Raw genomic sequence first — 20,268 nt, 5'->3', positions numbered from 1 at the left:
TTGAAATTTGCCTCTTCAATATTAAAATTATCAATCTGTGAGAATGAATGGAAATTTAAGTGGTGGTATGATATTGTAGAAATGTATTGTTAGAATGATTCAGGAGAGTACATGCATTTATTTATAGGAAGTAAAAATGAAGGTTTTTTATTTCACTGAAATCAGTAAAAAAAAAAAAATAATAATTAAATTTAAATTAAAAAAAAATTGTTCAAATCTCCCAGAAACAAAAAACACACTTATAGCTATATGTATATTGAAAGGGTATACAAATACTGAGTGATGGCATTTAAAAAAAATCTTCCTTTTTTGTTTGCACAAAATCTGTACATGCTTTAACATTTCTTTATAGAGAAGCAGTATTTTTTTTTGTTTGTTTGTTTTGTTTTTTTGGCTGAGGCAATTGGAATAAAGTAACTTGTGGGGGGTAGGAGAGGCGGGGGTATGGAAGGGGTGTCACAGCTAGGAAGTGTTAAGTGTCTGAGGCCAGATTTGAATTGAGGTCCTCCTGACGTGTCAGGGTTGGTGATCTATCCACTGTACCACTTAGGTTCCCTAGATGAGCAGTATTTTTTTTTTTTTTCATTTTTATTTATTTATTTTTAAAAAAAAATTTTTTTTTAATAGCCTTTTATTTACAGGATATATACATGGGTAACTTTACAGCATTAACAATTGCCAAACCTCTTGTTCCAATTTTTCACCTCTTACCCCCCCACCCCCTCCCCTAGATGGTAGGATGACCAGTAGATGTTAAATATAAATTAGATACGCAATAAGTATACATGACCAAAACGTTATTTTGCTGTACAAAAAGAATCAGACTCTGAAATATTGTACAATTAACTTGTGAAGGAAATCAAAAATGCAGGTGTGCATAAATATAGGGATTGGGAGTTCAATGTAATGGTTTTTAGTCATCTCCCAGAGTTCTTTTTCTGGGCATAGCTAGTTCAGTTCATTACTGCTCCATTAGAAATGATTTGGTTGATCGATGAACAGTATTTTGGTAGCATCATTTGTCAAGATATTTTCTGCCTAACTCTGGTTTCACTCTGTTGCCTATTTTATAGAATAAAAAATTGAGAGTTTTTTAGAGGTGATAGTGCTAGTGAAGAAGGCATTACTGTGCATTTATGCACAGTATATATATATATATATATATATAATGATTTTATATATATATATATAATCAATTGCATAGTAGTTTTTTTTTTTCTGTTAGTGCTCAGTGCTTTTAGCTACACTTGGCCTTCCTGCCTTTAATTTCTTTTCACACAAGTTTTTAGCACAAGATAAATCTGTATAACCTTACTAGAACTCATTAGACCATTGTCCTGTTTTGCAGAATCTATATTCACAGATCTAAGTTTGTCTCATTTTGGTCCTGTAGGACCAAATCTTTGTGTGTAAAGCAGTATAACGGAATGGAAAAGTTTATTGGGGTAGAATTTAGGCTACTTACTATTGTCTTAATTCAAGAGATGACTTGCATAATTGTAGGTATAACCCATGTTGTTCAATTTGTATTTTTAGAATGTTTTTCAAGCTTTGGATCTGTTCTCCAGGTGTGTGTGTATTGTTTTCCTTACATTTATCCTTAGTGAAGCCATTTGATTACATGAAAATGTAGAAACAAACTGCATTTTGAGGACACAAACTTTATTGATGTTTTAAAACAAAAAAACCAATGTTTTTTTTGTTCTTTATATCAACTACGTCTCTCCCTATATTTTGTCCTTTTCTCCTTCCAGAGAGCTATTTCATAACAAAGATTTATTTTTTTAAAAAAAGAGGAAAAAATTATGTAAAACAAATAACCAAGTTGAAAAAGCATCTGTGTTTTGTACCAGTGGACTCTAACCTTGGTAAAGGAAAAAGAAGAGAGGGGAAAGTGCTTTTTCACATTTATCTTATATGAGACCAAACTTAGTCTTAACAATTTTGCAACATTCAGCTTCTATTTTTTGTGGGATTTATTTGTGGTGTTGTAGTTATTTATTATTTTCTTGGCTTTCATTTCAGCTTGTTTTTAACACCTTTGTTTTTCCTTATTCAAGATATATTAAATTTTATTTTAGCAAAAGTTTTTCAATAATATGTAATCAAAATTATATATTTTGTCATTGCTTCTATCTCGTTTGCATAAAATTTATCCCTTGCCCATTAGCTGTGTTGGGTGGGTATGGTCTGCTTGTCTTCTCATCTTTAATGTCATGATCTTTAATGTTTAGTGAACAGAGCCATTTTGAGTTTCTTTTTTTAAATATTCTTTTTAAACTAAGAATTAGGAAAAAAGAAAACGGTTAATCAGCTCATCTTTCAAGTTATGAAATAAATGAAATAAATCCCTCATCTCTGGGGAAAAGAGTGAAGTACAATCTTAAATTTCTTTAGCATAAAGCTTGGTCATTATATTTTTAATTAAAAAAATTATTCTTTACTTTTTGTCCTTGGCATTGTCTGTACTACTTTCCTGATTCTTTCATTTTCCATTTCTTTATATAAGCATATATAAACATATATAAAAATATATGTTGGTGTCATCATTCATAATACACAATCATCTTTGGTTACATCCAGGTCTGTAAATCACTTATTTAGCAATTCTCGAACTGATGAAGACATTTACTTGAATTGAAGTTTTTTTTGTTTCTACCAGAAATATGGCTATAAATATTTGTGTGTATGTAGGGCCTTTATTTTTATCTTTTACTTCCTTGGGGTGGGATTTCTAGGCCAAAAGATACATAAACCTTTTAGTCTCCTTTTAGAGGAGTATCAAATTGTTTTCCAGAATGATTGGATCAAATTGATCCACTTTTTACACTTAAAATGTTTAAAGTTTTTTTCTTTTGAAGTGGTTTGTATTTTTTTGGACAAATTATCCTGTACTTTATCAGTTTATAAGTGGTTTATGAATCTATTGAAAAGTTATGTTAGGTTCAGGGGGAGTAAATGCTCACTTCTTGTGGTCAGTCCTTCCTATGGATGCCGAGGCTGGTGGATGACTTGTTTTAGCTTTGGAATTTTGAGTTGCACTTAGGCTTAGGCAATTTGTTGTCTGTACCTGAGATCAGAATCAATGTGGTGAATCCCCCTGGGAGTGATTGGGTGGATGGATACTCTAAGGAAGAGTGAACCTGCCTAGGTAGGAAATCGGTAAAATTGGTCTATGAGAGCTCCTGTACTAAGAGACATTCTTATTTTGAAAGTTAATTGGTAAGAATGCTTTAGTTATTCTAGTTTTTATATATATATATATATAATATATATATATATATATATATATATATATATATTATATATATATAGTTTTATAGTCTATCAAGATACTGTTGGTTTTAATGCTTTAGAAGAAAAATTATAGTGGACCTGTTACCAGAAAATGATATTGTGAACCATGTGATTTCTTAATGGGAGAAATGAGTATAATGAGTGTTAGTGTCATGTTTTTGCATATGAAAAAATTCAAGTTAAGAGTCATAAAAGTAATAACATCCTTTTTTTTTCCCATAGAACTAAGTTCCACAAAAATTATAAAAGCAGGAAAACCCAAGACAAAGAAAACCAACAAGGTATGTCTTTTTTCAAGAAATAAATTGAAATTGATCACGTTAAGAATGTCTGGATCTAAATTTATAGTTATAAATTTAGTTATTTTTGTGATTAGTGTAGCAGTCTCCCATTCCCCCCAAATGCCATTTGATAAAACATAGTATTAATGGGTATATGGAGAGAGAAAAGATGAGATTTTTCAGTGTCCTGTTCATCTGCCTCCTAGTTTGGCTCACAACTCAACAATTATATTCAATAATTAATACTCAACAATTGTTTTGAAAGAGTTTTTTGATCTTTGGCAGCTTTTTTCCTGTTTATGTATTAAATGCTTGTATGATTGAAAATTGCTTGATTTTATTTGTCTTGGATATCTACCAGTGATAACTTTTCACACACTTTATTTACTATATGGATTTTTATAGCATTTCAGAGTAATTATTTTGTTGCTTTGCAGGCTAGTGATTTCAGTGACATCACAAATTGGCCAACACCAAGTGAATTAGTGAACAATGAAGTAAGTAATTTATATTTTGGAACTTATTAAAAAGAAAAAGGCTATTATATTAACTTAGCATGATTTTCATATTGTTTAGATAACGTCAACTTTTAAACGTCAAGTCTACCGTCATAGGATTTAGAACTAGAAGGTATATAGAAATCAAGTAGTCCTTTAACTATCTTGGCTGAGATGATAACAATATGTATATACTAAAAGTGCTTTATAGATATTTCATTTGCATCTCACAAAGTTCATATGGATAGTAGCTGTTAGGGTGAGAATTGGAACCTTTAGGTTATTAACTACTGTTAATGCAAAGTGGAATTTAATTTTGTTACAGTGTCAAAGTTTTACACCATTTATTATCACATTTACCAAGATCACAATCTGTGAATATCTGATGTCAATGTTAATAATATAAAGTTCCTTTATGTTAAAAGAAATTAAGGTTTAATATTGTCTGAATTTTAGTAAAAGATTAATACTTGTCTAGTTTCTTTCAAACAGTAGATCTGTGCTGGTAGATCTAGGATTGGGAACAAAGCATAAATCTCTTAAAAGAGATTAAATTTTCTGATAGGACATAATGTGTAATACAGACTTAAAGAATCTGATTTTTGTCAAGATGAGGAACTTGAGCCCAAACTGAGTCTGAGACAGTGACTTGCTTAGGGTTTTACTTAGTAAATATCAGAATATTTGAACACCCGAGGCTTTTTCTTCCAGCTCAACATTGTTGCACATATGTACACTTAATTTGTGTATTAACAACTCAGGTAATAGGGAAAGACTTTGTCCTAGAAGACAGCATCTGACCTGCTGTATTAGGAGGAAGCTAAGATTTTTAAGAGAATGGGACACGGATGGAAATAAAATCTAGAAATGGAGGAAAATCCACCCAATAGGTGGGAAGTAGAAAGACCTGGTAGAGGAATAGCAAGTTAGAGGCTTGTTTGACTAAAATAGAGTCCTTAAAGGGGAATAATTTGAAGTCTGAAGCTGGGCTATGAAAAGCTTTAGATATCAAATTGAGGAGTTGATAGTTAATTCTAGAAGGAATATCTCCTGTTTTCCTGTGTAAACATCAGTAATTTCTGGGAGAAAAGACCGTCCCTTACTCTTCTGATAAATATAAATAAGTAAAAACATCAGATGTAATGACTACATAAGACAATTTATCCAACATTCTCCATAGAATCCCACTTTCCCTCTGAGGAGAGAAAACTTGTACCATTATCCCTTTGCAAGGACCGTTATAGATTTTAAATATTAATCAGTTTGGTTTCATTTTAATCTTTTTGTTTACATTATCTCACTAGAGGTTATTGATTAGAATTAACAGTTCATTGTTAATGATTTTAGCATTATGACAAATGTGTGAAGTCTGCCTACCAGGTGTTCCAGGGTTTTTGCTAACTTAAATTTTTGTGTTGTAATTTGTAATTTCTAAGTATTAGGTGTTTACTTCTGTACATTCTGAACAAATGCACTGTTCTGTGACATAAATCCAAAAAAAAGTTATTCATTATAGTATTTTAACTGAAAGCCACGGATCCTGGTGGGCTGGCACCTAGCATTCTTGGGAAGGGTTATTATCTTAATGAAATTGTGCTTGATAAAGTAGAAACTTTATTTGAATCTGTAGGTTGTTACTTTCCTAAGCATTTGCCTGAGAATTAGGACAATTCTGTGGTAGGAGAGCTTTCTTTTTCCTTTTTTGGGTTCAAACCTGTGATTTCTTGAGTATAGGACATTTCTAATGTAAAACTCCCTTAACTGATAGCAGATAAGCCATTTGCATGTAAATTGGAGTCCAGCCTGTCATAAGTTTCTAAGGTCATATCATATCACTTCTAAGGTCAGATCACTTGTCATACAAAGCTCTATGCATTTGGACTTTTAAAATAAGAAGTACAGTTAGAATTGTGTTGTATAGTTTAATCTCCATATAGACTTAAGAAAACTGACCTTTATAAAAAGCCAAGGTATTTTAATCATCTAGTGAATATTTCACGTTGGCTTAGCATATGATAATTTCATCCAAATGTTTTTAAGTTGACTCTTTAGATTTTTCAAAAGCTTAAGTAACTTAGGGCATTATTATGATCTTAGCTCTTGATGGCTTTTTTTTTTATGATTTATTGATTTTCATTTTAAATATATTCTCATTTTTAATATCTAATTACAATGGTCAGTGTTATGATAATAAATCAAAAATTTTTACAGTGCCAGAATGTCACCAGTCAACCAAATAAGAAGCCCCAAAACAGAAAAGAAAAGGAAGAAAAGGTTGAAAAGAGAACCAACAGTGAAAGTAAAGAAAACCGTGAAGCAAAGCTTGATGGCCCTGGAGAAAATGTCAGTGAGGATGAGGCCCAATCAAACAATCAAAGAAAGAGAGGTTGGTCTAGATTCTTTTGATAATTTACTGAAGAATAAATGTTAATGAAGAATAAGCTGTACAATTACTGCTTAGGAGAGAATGCTTTTGAGTGAAACATGTGCAAGAGCAACTCATTTGAGATTTTCCTTGAGGCCAGCATATCCAAAATTTTGATTTCCATGACACTTATCATCATAGTATCTATTTGTGAAAAGGAAGATACTACGATGAAAATGGAAATAAAATGGAAGGAACTCATTCCTTTCTAGTCATAATTTAAAATTGAAGGGACCTTGAAAATCTAGAGCTGGTTCTTAATCTGAAATAAGTGAACTAGTTTTTTAAATATTTTGATAACTTTCAAAAAATTGGTTTCCTTTGTATTATTTTATGCATTTAAAAACATACTAAGAAATGTTGTAAGGAATGTCTTTACTGGACTGCCAAAAGGGTTCCATGAGACAAAAATGGTAAGGAATTCCCAATCTAGTCCAGTATATATCTTAATGAGAATCTCTGCCTTTCCTTGAAAACTTTCTTAGGTGAAAATCCTATCGTCTTCTGAGACACATCTCATTTCATTTTGATAGTTGTATTTAATTGTTAGGAAGTTTTATCATATCAAGCACAAATCTACTTCTGTTCCATTTTAAGCCATGTTCCTTAGATGTACCTTGTTTCTAGGTCTACCTTCTAGTGCCTGACAGAACAAGGTTAGTTCCCTTTTCAAATTTGGACTTTCAATACTTGATGACAACTACTGCATTCTACCCCTAAGTTTTCTGTTCTGCATCTTAAATTTCCGGTTTCTTCAGCTAACCTTATGGAATCTTGTTGAGGCTTTTCACTATCATAGCATTTCTTTGGTTATTCTCTAGTTATGTTCAACAAACCGAGTGCAGTATTACAGATTGTTTGACAGGAGAGGAAAAAAAAGTTAATGCTTGATTCATTCTGTTTATTCTATCTTTGGACTGGTTACCTTGTTGGGATGCCATGCCACATTGTTGAATCATTTTGAGTTTACTGAAAAATCCTGAAATCTTTTCAAAAGGATTACCCTCTAGCCATGCTTCCTCCATCATGCACTTGTGAAATAGAAATTTTGGAACTCCAGTATAAAATCTTAGGCATATAACATTTTCTCATTTGATTCAGCCCAATTTTCCAGTTTCTCAAGGCTTTGGATCCTTCTGTGGTGTTCTGTGTGTTACTTGTCATTCCCAGTATTTTTCAGCTACATGTAGCTCTTTAGACTTTGATCTAGGTTGTCTAAAACATATAGCAGAGCAAAGGACAAGCACATATCCTGGGGGCATACTATTACAAACGTCTGCTAAGCTGCTGTGGAACCATTAAATAACTTTGGGTCCATACATTAGTCGTTCTGAGCCTATTGGTCAATTCATATCCCTCCTTATTTACAAGGATAAATATGAAAATTTATCACATACTTTTCTATCATCTAGATAAAGTATATCTGTGTAACTCCTGAATCAGTTTTAATGACCCAATTAAAAAATAAAGTGTTAAGGCTGATATGAAAGCCCTGTTGACTCTTGATGATCATACTATCCTATTGTAGTTTAAATTTTTGAATATGTATCCTATTATTTTTTATAGCAATCAAATTGAGCTTGTAGTTTTCAGATTTCATTTTTTTTTATTTTATGCATTTTTTAAAAATCAAGGGCATTTGCCTTTTTTTGGTCCTGAGACATGCATCCAGTTCTACATGGTCTATCAGCACTGACAGTTGACTGGTTCTGGCAGTTAAATTGGTTAGTTTTGTATTTGAAGTAAAAATTGAATAGTAAAACTGAATATTGAAATTTAGTCCATCATTCTTTGATAGGCTATGAGGTAACTTTCTACCTTCATATTCATCTAGTCCACCTTCTAATGAACAAAAAATTCTCTGCTACATACTTAACAAGTGAGCCGTTTTTGAAGATTTCTGGAAAGGGGGAGGTGTCACTTTCCTTAAAAGTAGCTCTTTCTACTTTTGGATAACTTTAATTGTCAGCAATATTTTTTACCTTAAGCCTAAATTTGATTTTGTAATTTTCTTGTTCCCATTTCTGCCCTCTGGAGCTAAGCAGACTCTCTCTGACGATTCTTCTAGATGTTGGTCATTTACATACATACTAGGGTAGCTCTTGAGGTATCTGAATTCTCTTTTCCTCCCTTGAAGTCTTCTCTTCTCCAGATCACATTTGTCTAAATTGCCTGTTGGCTCTCCAGCTGACCAGGAATGATCCTCTTGAAGTATGATATCCAGAACATGGAGGTATTTTAGACCTGATCTGACTGGAAAATAAAATAAGAATTCATGAGACTGTTAACCTCTTTCTCCTGGCACACAAAGTTGCTTCAAATGCAGTCTCTACTCATTTTCAACTTTTTTTTTTTTTTTGGCACACTGTTAGGACTTGAACTTTTTTTTTCCTTCAGAAAAAATATTTTAGGAGTTTAAAAATCATAATGTTGTTGTTGCTATGAATATTAAAAGATAATATCCCATTGTCATGTGGTACATGGTCTAATGGACCTTAAGAGTTCTCTGTAATGTTAGGTAAATTCTGGACGTATTTTTATAGCTGAGGATTATCCTCAGCTAATGTGGTGCATAGAAGTGTCTGAGGTCACAAAGGTCATTAATGGCAGAGTCAGGAGCAGACCCAGGAATCCTGATTCTTCATCCATAGGACATCTCTGAACCATGCTCATCACCTCACTCTTTGAAAGGGGTTAGGCTTTTTAAGGGGAACTTTTGTGAAGCAAAAGCTACTCTTGGAAGTAAATGGAGATGAAAATCTAAACAAAGAAGAAAGAAATATCGGGAACATTTTCTTCTTTTCTTGGAACTCTTTAACCCCCCCCCCAAAAAAAAACAAAACAAAACAAAACAAAACAAAACAAAACCCAGACACATTGAGAATTGTCATTGATCCCATTTGTGTGTGTAAGTAATGGAAAGGGAGGTATGTAAATATACAAATGGAGGGTTGGGATAAAATTGATGGTGTCTGGTAAAGCTGGGGGTATAGATCCCAAAGTTTTTTATAATAATATACTAAGAAAGATACTTAAACAGTTGTATGGGCTTTTAAAAATTATTGAAAACATTCTTGGAAAAATAAGAGTTGAATATAGTCTAGAAAGATGCAGAAATAGTTATAGTAATAAAAATAACATTAGCTGGCAAGTCTTTTCCCTTTTCAGTTTCTCTGCTTCCTCTCCTTACTCCTCATTAAAAAAAAGAAAGTTGTTAGGAATATGCTTTTATCCAAGTCATTCCTAGGGAGAACACAACCCCTCCTCCTTCCTCCAGATTGAATTATTCCTTGTGATGAAACAATTCCAAAATGCATAAAAACAGCAATATTGTACAAATGTTTTGCCCCCAATCTGTTCTACTTGGTTAAAGGAGACTTTTCAGGGACCTTAAGGGCTTTTTACTTATTTTGGCTTTTGAATATGCTGCCCAAATTTTATTGGTAGGAAGTTGAGGTTGTGTACCCCAACCTTTCCTTCTCTAAAAAACCCAAATTCAGTTTTATTAGTAAACTAATTTGTGAGTAATATTAGTCCATAAAGGAAACTGAATAATTATCATGCACTGCAATAGTAATTTTTCCCCTTTGTAGAATTTCTAAATTTATTAGGTATTTGACAGTCCCAAAGATTACAGGTATTTGGTTAATCCTCAATTTTGGTCAGTATCAAGTAATAGATAGCACTAACCTATCTTAATAACAAATAAAGCTATACTATAACTATAAGAATAATCATTTACGATATTATAAGTTGTGTTTCAAATGTTAAAATCATTCCATTGCAGTACTGGAAAAGATCTTGAAAAGTATTTAATCTAGCCTTTAAAAAAAAAAAAGGCCTTTAAGAAATTGAGAAATGTTTCAGAGATATGTTACTGGTGCTGACACAAAAAAATGGAGCCTGTGATTCTCTGTGTAATGCTGTTTGTTATAGCACTCTTTATCCTTGATAATCTGTAAAGTGGGCACAGAAGCACCACTCATTCTTATTTATTTGCAGTCTCACTTTATTGTAAAATATTTTTCTGTGGTACTTAAAAGTTACAGTGCTACTAAATTGTAAATTTTAACTCTAAAATAGTCTAACCATAATGTGGTTATTGAATATTTAATAAGAGTTTGAAGCATTATTTGGAGACGATTTAAGGCTTCTGGCCATCTAGGACATCTGTAACAGATACATTATTATTTTTTATAAGATCCCTGCATTAAAAAGTAGTTATTTAAAAATAAATAACATTGTAGCACTTCTGCTTGATAGTATTCACAAAGACTTAAGTTTTGAGCATGTGCAGAACAAACACATTTGAATCTAGGCCTTCTGATTACTTTTGTATTCTTTGCTCTGCTCCCCTTCACCCCATAGTAGCCTTAAAGGAGAAAAATGCTGGAAAATACATACAAACATACATACAGACAGAGAGAGACAGATTGTGGAAGGAATCCAGGTAGCCCTATACTTTTAAAACTAAGGGTGTTTAAAAATTTGTCCAATCATCCTGAAGAATTTTTTTCCCCTCCCAAATGCTAAATTGCAGGAACCATTTCCTTCTTAGATTCCTTTAGAAGCTATTATCTATCTGGGGCCCTTCTATAGCTGTAGATAAATAAGTTAGTGAAGACTTTGGGAATTTTTATAATAAATTTGAATAAGTAATGATTAAAGCTTTGTGAAAAAATGGTACTACCTGAATATGGGTTGCAAGTCAGAACTTGGAGGAAAGGACTAAGTTATGAGCTTGAGTTCACTTAGTATCACCTGCCAGTTTGGAAGGTAAAGGATGGAGCTGATGTGTTCTTGGTGGCTTGCTCCACCCTACAGGAAACCTGCCATATTCTGTATCCTGTGTGAGGACTTCTTTGTCAATTTCAGGTAAATCCATTATGGTTTTGTTATTTATAATTATAAAAGTATAATAAAGCTCTACATATTCTGAGGCAAACTTCTTGATTATAGGAAGGAATTGAAAAGCCTCTTAAGTTTCTCATTTCAGAGCTCTGCCCCTTCCTCTGTTGGGGAAGTCTGAATGAGTGATCCTTCAGAACTTCCCCTGACTACTTAGATCAGAGCAGGATAGAAACAGAAGCTCCAGGAAGCAGGAATATTAAAAAGGACACCTTTGGATGGCAAGGAAAGGAAAGATTTAGGATATGTTTTAAGGGATCCTGGACAGTAATGACTAATACAGAAAGAAAAGAGGACCAGGTGAGCAAGACTCTATTATTGCTATCACCTTTATCCATTTTCATCTCCAAGTGGATGAACAGTAGAAATTAAAGCCATCGTCAAACTGAATGGGACTTGTTTATGGCAGGGGGTTTGAGTGGGACTGGAATAAGTTAGTATTTATAGTCTGATTCCAAATAGGTTCTCCTTTTCCCATCACCATTGGTAACTTTTAATACCATTAGATTAGCCATTCTAGGGTATTTAATAAAATTGGAAGGAAAAAAAAAAAACATTTTGTTTTATTCCGTGTCCCTTCTTGGACTTTTCCTCTATTTTCTGCCTTCTTTTTTCTTTACCATTCAGATAACTACCCAGTGTCTGCCTAGGACCTTAGGGCCGTTTCAGATTCCTTAGTACAGGCCAAATGCTGATCTAAGATGCCTATTCTCTTACAAAATGTACAATATATAATTCACCTGGACTCTGATAGGTTGATTAAACTGATTAGCAAGGAAGCGTTCATTTGTAGTATTTTTAGAAAGAGTTTGTTAATTCTGCTGAGATTCTTAAGTATTCCTTGCTGCTTTTACTTATGTTATATATCTGGTTTGTCAAGGAGTAGAAGGTAGGGACATAGTGGTGTTATTCCACATTTTTTTACTTAATTTTTCCCAATCTTATCTATTGCTTGTGGTGGAAATATGGGACGGCACAGAATGATGCTGATCTTGAAACTTTGTCTCAGTTTAAAGGACCTCTCTAATAATGTACCACAAGATAGTTAGTGGTCATAGTAGTCACCCAGAAGTTAAATATGATACTTAGTATGTATCCTAGGCATCAGTGTGTACACATACACGACATATATATAAATAATATAGGTGGTAGGTATGAGAAAAGAAAGAACTGTGTGATGTAATTGTGTATACTGAACTGATTTCCCTATTTTTATTCTTTGAATTATATCATACTGGTCTTTCTGTATTACTTTGTTATTAATATTAACAATATGCCTCATTTCATTCCTAGATTACAATTCTGCTATTTCTCAAACATAAGCATTAATGGTTTTTCAATATTTGTTTGATTCAGTTTTAGAAATACTCCTATAAAAATAATAATAAATAAAATAAAAATAAAAATAATCAAAATTAAAATGATAAATTAAAAAGTAATACCTCATTCTTTAATAATTCCTTGGCATAGATGAGGTATTAATATTGTATCATGATAAAGTAGTATAAAACAGACAGCATTTTGAATTTTTGGATGTTTCTTTACTTCATTTAGGATTATCATATATAGTAATAGCGAAGATGGCAGGTGTCTTCAATAGGTTGGGTGAGAGGGAAATCAGTGTTTTTAATCTTTCATAATAGTTTGTCTTTAGACCATATTTTTCTCAGGGCAACTCAGTACAAAAGAATGGAGTAATTTTATGGATCTAAAAGTAAAGTCACTGATATCCATCCTCCTTTACAAATACTTGCCTTTCTTGTGAAGATGCAAAATGTTTATTTGAATCATTAAGAGAGACCTTATTAAGCAATTCAGAACTTCATAAATACAGAAGAAAAGATAATTAAATGTCCCACAATTATGCCCTTAAGAGTAGATAACCATTGTTACTTTTGCTTTTATTCTTTTTCATGTTTCACATGTAAATAGATTTTTTATTTTCAGAATTGCTTATTCATTTTTTGTTTTGTTTTTAAATGTTGTTCAGTGATTTCAGGTGATATTGTTAACAAAAGTTAAAAATATTTTCTTTTTAAAATCTCAGCCTTATGATTAAAATATCAGCCTTATGATTTTTCAAATTTTTTTTTCAAATTTTCTTTTTAAGTATTAGGAAAACAGTAGTAATTATTATTCAAAAAGATTCTGTTTTGTATTCTTTAAGCTAATAAGCACAAGTGGGTACCACTTCATTTAGATGATGTAAGACCTGATAGCCAAGAAAGACCAGGATCTCGGAATAGCTCAAGATCTCAACCAGAAGCAAATAAGTCTGCACATAACAACCGACGAAATGATTCACGAAGTAAGTAACTGTCTCATGGTAAAAAGGGCTAAAGCCAGACTCACTGGATGTGGGAAAGGTTTTTATTAAATGTTTATCTTTTCAATAAGATAACATAATAGCTGGAGAGACGGCATCCCTTTCTGAATGGAGAGGGAAGAAAATCTGGATTTTAGAATTCTCTTGACATTGTGGCTATGGACTAGTTGGGGAAGGGCGTTTCTCAGCATTCTGGTCAGGATACTTGCTAACTACCCCTTGTTCTAGGCAACTCACTCGCCACTGAGAGATTTCTTCACATTTGAAATGCCTGTTCCAGGGAAATCATGGGTCTGGTCCCTGTCCTCTTAAGAGTAACTGATCTCCTCTTGAAGTGAAGATTTGCAAAATGCTTTACATAGATGAGGGTGTGTAAACCTCATAATATGGCTCTAGTTCTGTTGCTAAGATGAGTACTTTTTTATTGATGAGGAAACAAGTCCCACTGCAGAATTGGGACCCTTATTACACTCTTCGAAGTCTAGACATTTAATTAAGTAGTGTTCAGTAAATATTAGCAGGGATAGGATGATTTCAAGAACTCTCAATAGTCATAGTAATCAGCATTATTCTTTTTATGCTTCACTTGTAAACAAAGCAAATGAATTTATTCTAAGGGAACGAATGAAAGAAAAAGCATCTATCACATTCTTATTGTGTTGTGTGCCAAGCACTGCTAAGGGACTGCATGTCGAGGATGTTTATGGGTTTTATTTCAAGTTTTAATTACTTTTGTAATGATTGGTACAGTATATTGTGACTATTTGAAATCTCCTGTCTTCTCCCATAGTTCACACCATACAAAGAAAACTTCTTGTGTCTAGCATGGTGTTAAATAGAGTGATCACTGACTAGGCTTTTCTGGTAACTAAAATAATTGTATGTTTGGTTTAAGTCATTTAAAATATCAGTACAGATGTAATAAAATTTAAAAAAAATTTATGCTAAGTAATTGCAATAATTCCAACCTCCTCTCTGAAAAACTCTACCCTTTTCAACATTCTAATATTCATTCAATGTGACTTTATATTAGAGAATATTATAAACTCTGCAGAATAAAAAAAATCAATAGTGGGAGTTAAGTGATCAAATGCCATGCATAGAAGGCATTCTAGAGACGAGAAGATGTGCCTTGCACATAGTAAACCTAAGGGATAATACAGATAGGTTAGCTCATGGCTGCTGTTGATACCACATAATGCCAAGAGCTCTGAAGAAAACCCTTGGCATGGTAAGTGAACTCTGTAGAGAGGTGGGTTTTATAGGAAAATATACATTCAAGTCATAGGAGAAGGAAGTCTATGGCTCTCAATGCTGCCTGTCTATTACGGACTGGAATATGTGACTTTGGGGTTTGTATAAACTACCCTTTAATTAGAAAGTTCATAGGAATGACCAACTAACTGTATAAGATGAATTTTTTCTATCTTTCTGGTATATAATGGTAGTTGAAAATAGTTTGATAGTGAGGCAACAGCTAACACAATTCTCTTTATAATCTTATCCCTAAAGACCCTGTTGTTAATATTGAAATTATCCTCATTAAAAAACAGGGTTTAGGTAAGAAGTTCATTGTTTCTTAGGTTTAGAACACATTTAATCCAATGCTTCCTTATTTTATAGATGAACTGAATACTACTGCAAATGTTAAAGTCACTTTTCCCAAGTTATAAATGAAAGAACTTGGATTTTGAAGGCAGAATACTTGTCCTTCTATTGCACCAAATTGACTCCTTTAGTTGAATGAAGAAAAAGCCATACATTTTTTAAAAAGAATGAGGCCTTTTTCATGCAGCTTACCTTTTATCATTGGCCACACAATTCAGGCACATTAGGCATAAAATGGACATTTTTTATTGCCAGCAATTGATTCCTGTATAGTAGATTACAGATCTTCAATTTATGGGTATCTACTTAATACCAAATTTAAGTTAGAGTAAATGGCTAATTGTGAGACTTAATTGTCAGGTATAGAGTGTTAATTTCTTCCATAATTTAAAATAGTCTGATTGTGGTACAGGGAAAGGGGTAACAGCACCAAATTAGAGGTTTTTGAGATTATAATCTCTGGGATTATGTTTAGTTCTGTTCAAGTATATAAAGAAATACAGTGATAATGTTTATGTGATCACTGTGTCATGCTTGCTTTGCATTTTATTTTTAAAAATACATTTTTTTTAATAGACATGTCATTTGTTTTTTGTTTTATTTCTACTCATAGATCCCTGTAGAATCTCCTTTGTAACCCCCTCCAAAAAATAATTAATCAACACAATGACCTATTCTTTTGAAAGGTTGGAGACGTGATAGAGAGAAGAGAGATGATCAAGATGAAGTTTCCAGTGTGAGAAGTGAAGGTGGTAATATTCGAGGTTGCTTTAGAGGTCGAGGAAGAGGACGTGGCCGGGGAAGAGGACGTGGCAGAGGAAATCCTCGAAGTATGACTGAAGTGTTTTGTTTTCTTTAGAGTGGACTAAAATTATTTCTGACTTTTATTAAATTGTTTCTCCTCTTCTGTTTTTACCCAAAATATTTAAATGAGTATGTTTTTACTGAGTGTCATAATAGTGTAAAATTAGACATTTGTGTGTTACTTTATGAATATTTTGCATTATAATATTGAATAATTTTTCCTTTCATGTTTTTTGAAGTGAACTTTGAATATTCGTATGGTTATCGAGAACAACATGGTGAAAGAACTGATCAGCCATTTCAACCAGAACTTAACACTAGCATGATGTATTATTATGATGATGGTACAGGAGTTCAAATGTATTCTGTGGATGAAACATTGCTCAAAGAATACATTAAGCGGCAAATGTAAGTAGATTGTGCATGTAAGTAGATGGACTCATAAACTTCTATGACTTAAATGTTGGCATTTTTTGTTTTTCAAAAAATACATTGGTAAAGTTGTGAAATATAGCAACTTTCCATTTATAATTTTTTTGTTGGTGAAAGTATTTTTATTCTAATAAAGTAGACTGTGGTTGACTCAGTCTTTGTAAAATGGTCTTTTTTTCTCCCAATATTGGAATATTTTTGTACCCTGTGAAGATATGTTATATGCAAGTTAATATGAGAGGATGTCCTATTTATATTTTTAAGAAGAATTGTTAGAAATATCAGAGGAACATACTTTCAAAGCATAATTTCTCATAAGTGATTAAAGTAAGAATGTAAATTGTTTCCAACTCAGTTAAAATTGGTTAGCCCACTTTAATTTTATAAATTGAATGAAAAGTGAAAGGAAATGGTTGTGATGATCTTATGCATCTATCTGTTGAATATGAATTCTAAATCCGGTCTTGTTGACTTGTTTTTTCTCTTTTATTTTGACCTTTCGAGATTGGGTGTCTGGCTCCTGTTGGCAGCAGTGTTTGGGTTGTCTTTGTGATGTTGTCACTAGAGTGAGTTCAGTAGCTCCTTTCCCTGTTAACATTATAACTTAGAGGCTCTTTAGTCTGTTTGTATATTGAAAAAAAATAGTGGTTGTACTGTTTTTTTTTTTTTTTTTTTCTGCTTTATTTTATGGAAGAGAGATAGCACTAGGACTATGTTCCCAAAAGATCTGTATTTAATTTTCAGATATGTGAAATACTTTTTAATGCAAAAAAACATTCAGGAAGGCTATTTATGAAAGGGTTAGTAAAAAAAATTTCATCCTACTAATAAAAAGAAAAGCAGACTTTGCCTATTACTGGCAAATATTTTTCAGCACCAACTGGATGCTCTCCTGAGATGCCATCATGACAGATTTAATTTTCCTGATAATATGTGAAAGCAGCTTGTTTATTTTGTTCTTGCTTTTTTGTTTTTACAGTTGTCACAGAAAAAGGCCTTTTTATGAGCAGAAAGTGTCTGGCATTTGGCTTTTACTCTCAAACCACTTAATTTCATTTTGTTTTTTTGTAACTCTTGCTGCCAGGCCCCTTCTGAGACCTGACAGTGGACATGCAGCTCCCTGTCAGGATAATCGGCCTCCACTGTCCTCAGACAAGTGAGGGAGGAGCAGAGCCACTCCAGGGTTGGCAAAATTTCTGGTCATGCAGTGTAGAATCCAGAGCTTCTAAGGTAGGACATGATAATGTCCCCTCTGACACTCAGCACAAAGTCAGACACAGTGTTGTTCGTGATTTCTTGGACTTAATTTAATTTATATTTTGTGGTTAGCGTCAGATTTTGGCAAGTTTTAGTACAAGGCTTAAGACAGCTTGTTAACTTGATTTTATTGATCTTTGGTTGTTGGAGGACATAGAGACATAGTTTGGTGGAGTATTACTAAAGGCCTTTGCCTCCTGGAAATTTCTGCTAAGTGTTTAGATTTTTTTGCCCTAGAAACCACCAGAGATGTAATTTTAATTTCCCTCTTGCATTTGAAGGAAGGAGGAAAATGCGGTTAAATCAATCTTTAAAATTTTGTTTTAATGAGACCAAGTCAGGGAAAAATCCAGAAATGCTACAGAATAGCAAGGAATAAAAAAGTTTTAAAATAAACATAGATCAAATTCTTAATTATTTCTAGCCATGACTAGTGGTTTCAAACTATTCTCTGTAATCATTTCAAATGTGGTCATGTCATGATTCAAAACTTTATACCCATGACAGTGACTACATAGTACCCCTCTGAGAATTATCATGGTTAACCAGTTCTGTGAAGATCATTTCATGACACTAACAATTTTTAAGTGAGAATAGAATTTTTCATTGCAGAATTTTGAAACATGAATTGTTTTAGATTTTTCAAAAAAGGAGAAATCCTAAATACTTTTTGGGTTCCAGTTAAAAAGTTAAAAGCATATTCTAAAAAAAAGCATATTCTAGTGCTTTTGTTTTTGGTAGAATAGTTGGCAGATAATCAGACTATAACTACCACCAAATTGTTCTAAAGATTAAAACTTGCAAAATAACTGCTTTTCATTAAAGATTTACCAAAGGACTCCCAAACCACTGTTCTCGGGAACAAGTATCATTGTTATTTATTTTTTTTCTTTGTATTTAGAATGACTTTTTTGAAGAAATATCTCTAGACACTCAAGTGTTTTTAAGTATTCATATATATATATGCACATATGTGTGAATTTCAGGCTGTGAGCTTTGTCTGTAGCCCAACTTGGAAAATTTCTGTAATTTTAAGTTGCTGCTTGTTTCTCCCATTAGGGAAACATGCTACAGAAGACTTAATTTCAAGTCTTTTTATCAGTGAAGGGGAAATACTTGCTTTGTTGGTATTTTGAAACTTGTATTGAATTTTTTTTTCCTCCCTTCTGCCCCTTTAATTTTAAATCTTTATCTTAGGCATTTGCCTACCTTTCATATGAGGCTTGCTGTTTGAAAGGTTTCATTCTCAAAGGCTGTGGCAAATTTGTCTTTCATAATGTCTGTGTTTTCTGTTTATTCTTCTGAATATGTCTGATTCTTATCAAGAATTTATTATTGGGTGAAAGTCCTCATGGGTTCAGGGATATTTCCAGAAGATCTATTAGCCTTTAAACTGTGCCTGGTTCCTTCACTCTTGGAATGATAACCTTGAAGACCTTTGTTCTTGGCTGTTCCACTCAGTCTTGTCCTTCAGGCTTCTGCTGTACTTCATACAGAGGAGTGCGGGGGACATTGTTAGCAAATGATTTTTACTGTCTTAGATTTATGAAGTATTTTTTTGTCTTTTGCTAGATAAGAAAGGAACTTAACTTGTAGACCTTGCTTTTAGGTGGTAGAACAGTAAAGTATAACTTGTTCTTTGCTTGTTAAGTAGAATACTTCTGTTTTTATTTTGAAATAACTTAGAAAAGGTATCTACCTGAAGTTTACTTGGGAAAATGTCTAGGAAAGAGAAAGGAAGAATTCTTTTGCTGCTACTCTCAGTGCTTGAGACAGTCTTGTGAGTTTAATTCTAATAAAATGTTTAATTCATTGATAACAAATGAGAGGCTAGTTAATTATTGGTACTGGCAAGACTGATATATTCTATCACACATCTTTTTAGAAAATGCAGATTCACCCATTTCCTTCCACCTGCACAATTAATTTCATTGCAAAGTATTATTTATTTTCCTATTGAAATGTGATGGCATGGAAATTTTTATGAGATTCCTTAGATTTCATAGCCAGACTACGTGACTTTTATGATAAGCCATTTTTCTCCTGTTGTTGCAGTTTACTTAGTATTTTGCCTATAACTATTAACATATGATTTTTGTTGCTAACCATAGCTAAAATGTGTTTTGTGGCAGATGAAACATGGCAAAGAACAAACACATTGCTTTTGTTTTTTTAAATAAAAGAATTAAGCTTATGTTTACCTCCTTATTTCTTTCTTCAGTGAATATTACTTCAGTATAGAAAATTTGGAACGGGACTTCTTTCTTAGGAGGAAGATGGATGAACAGGGTTTCTTGCCTATTTCTCTGATTGCCAGTTTCCACCGTGTTCAGGCCCTGACTACAAATGTTAATCTCATTTTAGAGGTAATCATACTATTTAAAACCATTTTGTTGGATTATATGTTTGATATTTCATTTCTATTTTTATGGG

The 20,268-nt window shown here is 32.7% G+C and overlaps 1 protein-coding gene across 6 annotated transcripts in view; it reads left to right on the top strand.

Annotated features, from left to right (window-relative positions):
* Positions 1-20,268, top strand: part of LARP1B (La ribonucleoprotein 1B) — a 95,701-nt gene that overhangs the window by 8,916 nt on the left and 66,517 nt on the right. For 4 of the 6 annotated variants that reach the window (XR_004230266.1, XM_031942670.1, XM_031942668.1 and 1 more), the window contains exons 2-9: positions 3,520-3,578; positions 4,016-4,075; positions 6,287-6,461; positions 11,325-11,375; positions 13,576-13,716; positions 16,029-16,172; positions 16,386-16,554; positions 20,057-20,201. Coding sequence is in view for 5 of the 6 variants with exons in the window: in XM_031942670.1 (XP_031798530.1) it covers positions 3,520-3,578; positions 4,016-4,075; positions 6,287-6,461; positions 11,325-11,375; positions 13,576-13,716; positions 16,029-16,172; positions 16,386-16,554; positions 20,057-20,201 (944 nt within the window). In the remaining variant the exon portion in view is untranslated. The remainder of the gene's footprint in view (positions 1-3,519; positions 3,579-4,015; positions 4,076-6,286; positions 6,462-11,324; positions 11,376-13,575; positions 13,717-16,028; positions 16,173-16,385; positions 16,555-20,056; positions 20,202-20,268) is intronic. The other 2 variants (XM_031942669.1, XM_031942672.1) reach the window with 1 other exon arrangement.

Source organism: Sarcophilus harrisii, chromosome 6, assembly GCF_902635505.1.
Source record: "Sarcophilus harrisii chromosome 6, mSarHar1.11, whole genome shotgun sequence".
In the NCBI taxonomy this organism is placed as follows: domain Eukaryota; kingdom Metazoa; phylum Chordata; class Mammalia; order Dasyuromorphia; family Dasyuridae; genus Sarcophilus; species Sarcophilus harrisii.
The sequence above is the reverse complement of the archived record's forward strand: the minus strand, read 5'-3'. Positions and strand labels throughout refer to the sequence as shown.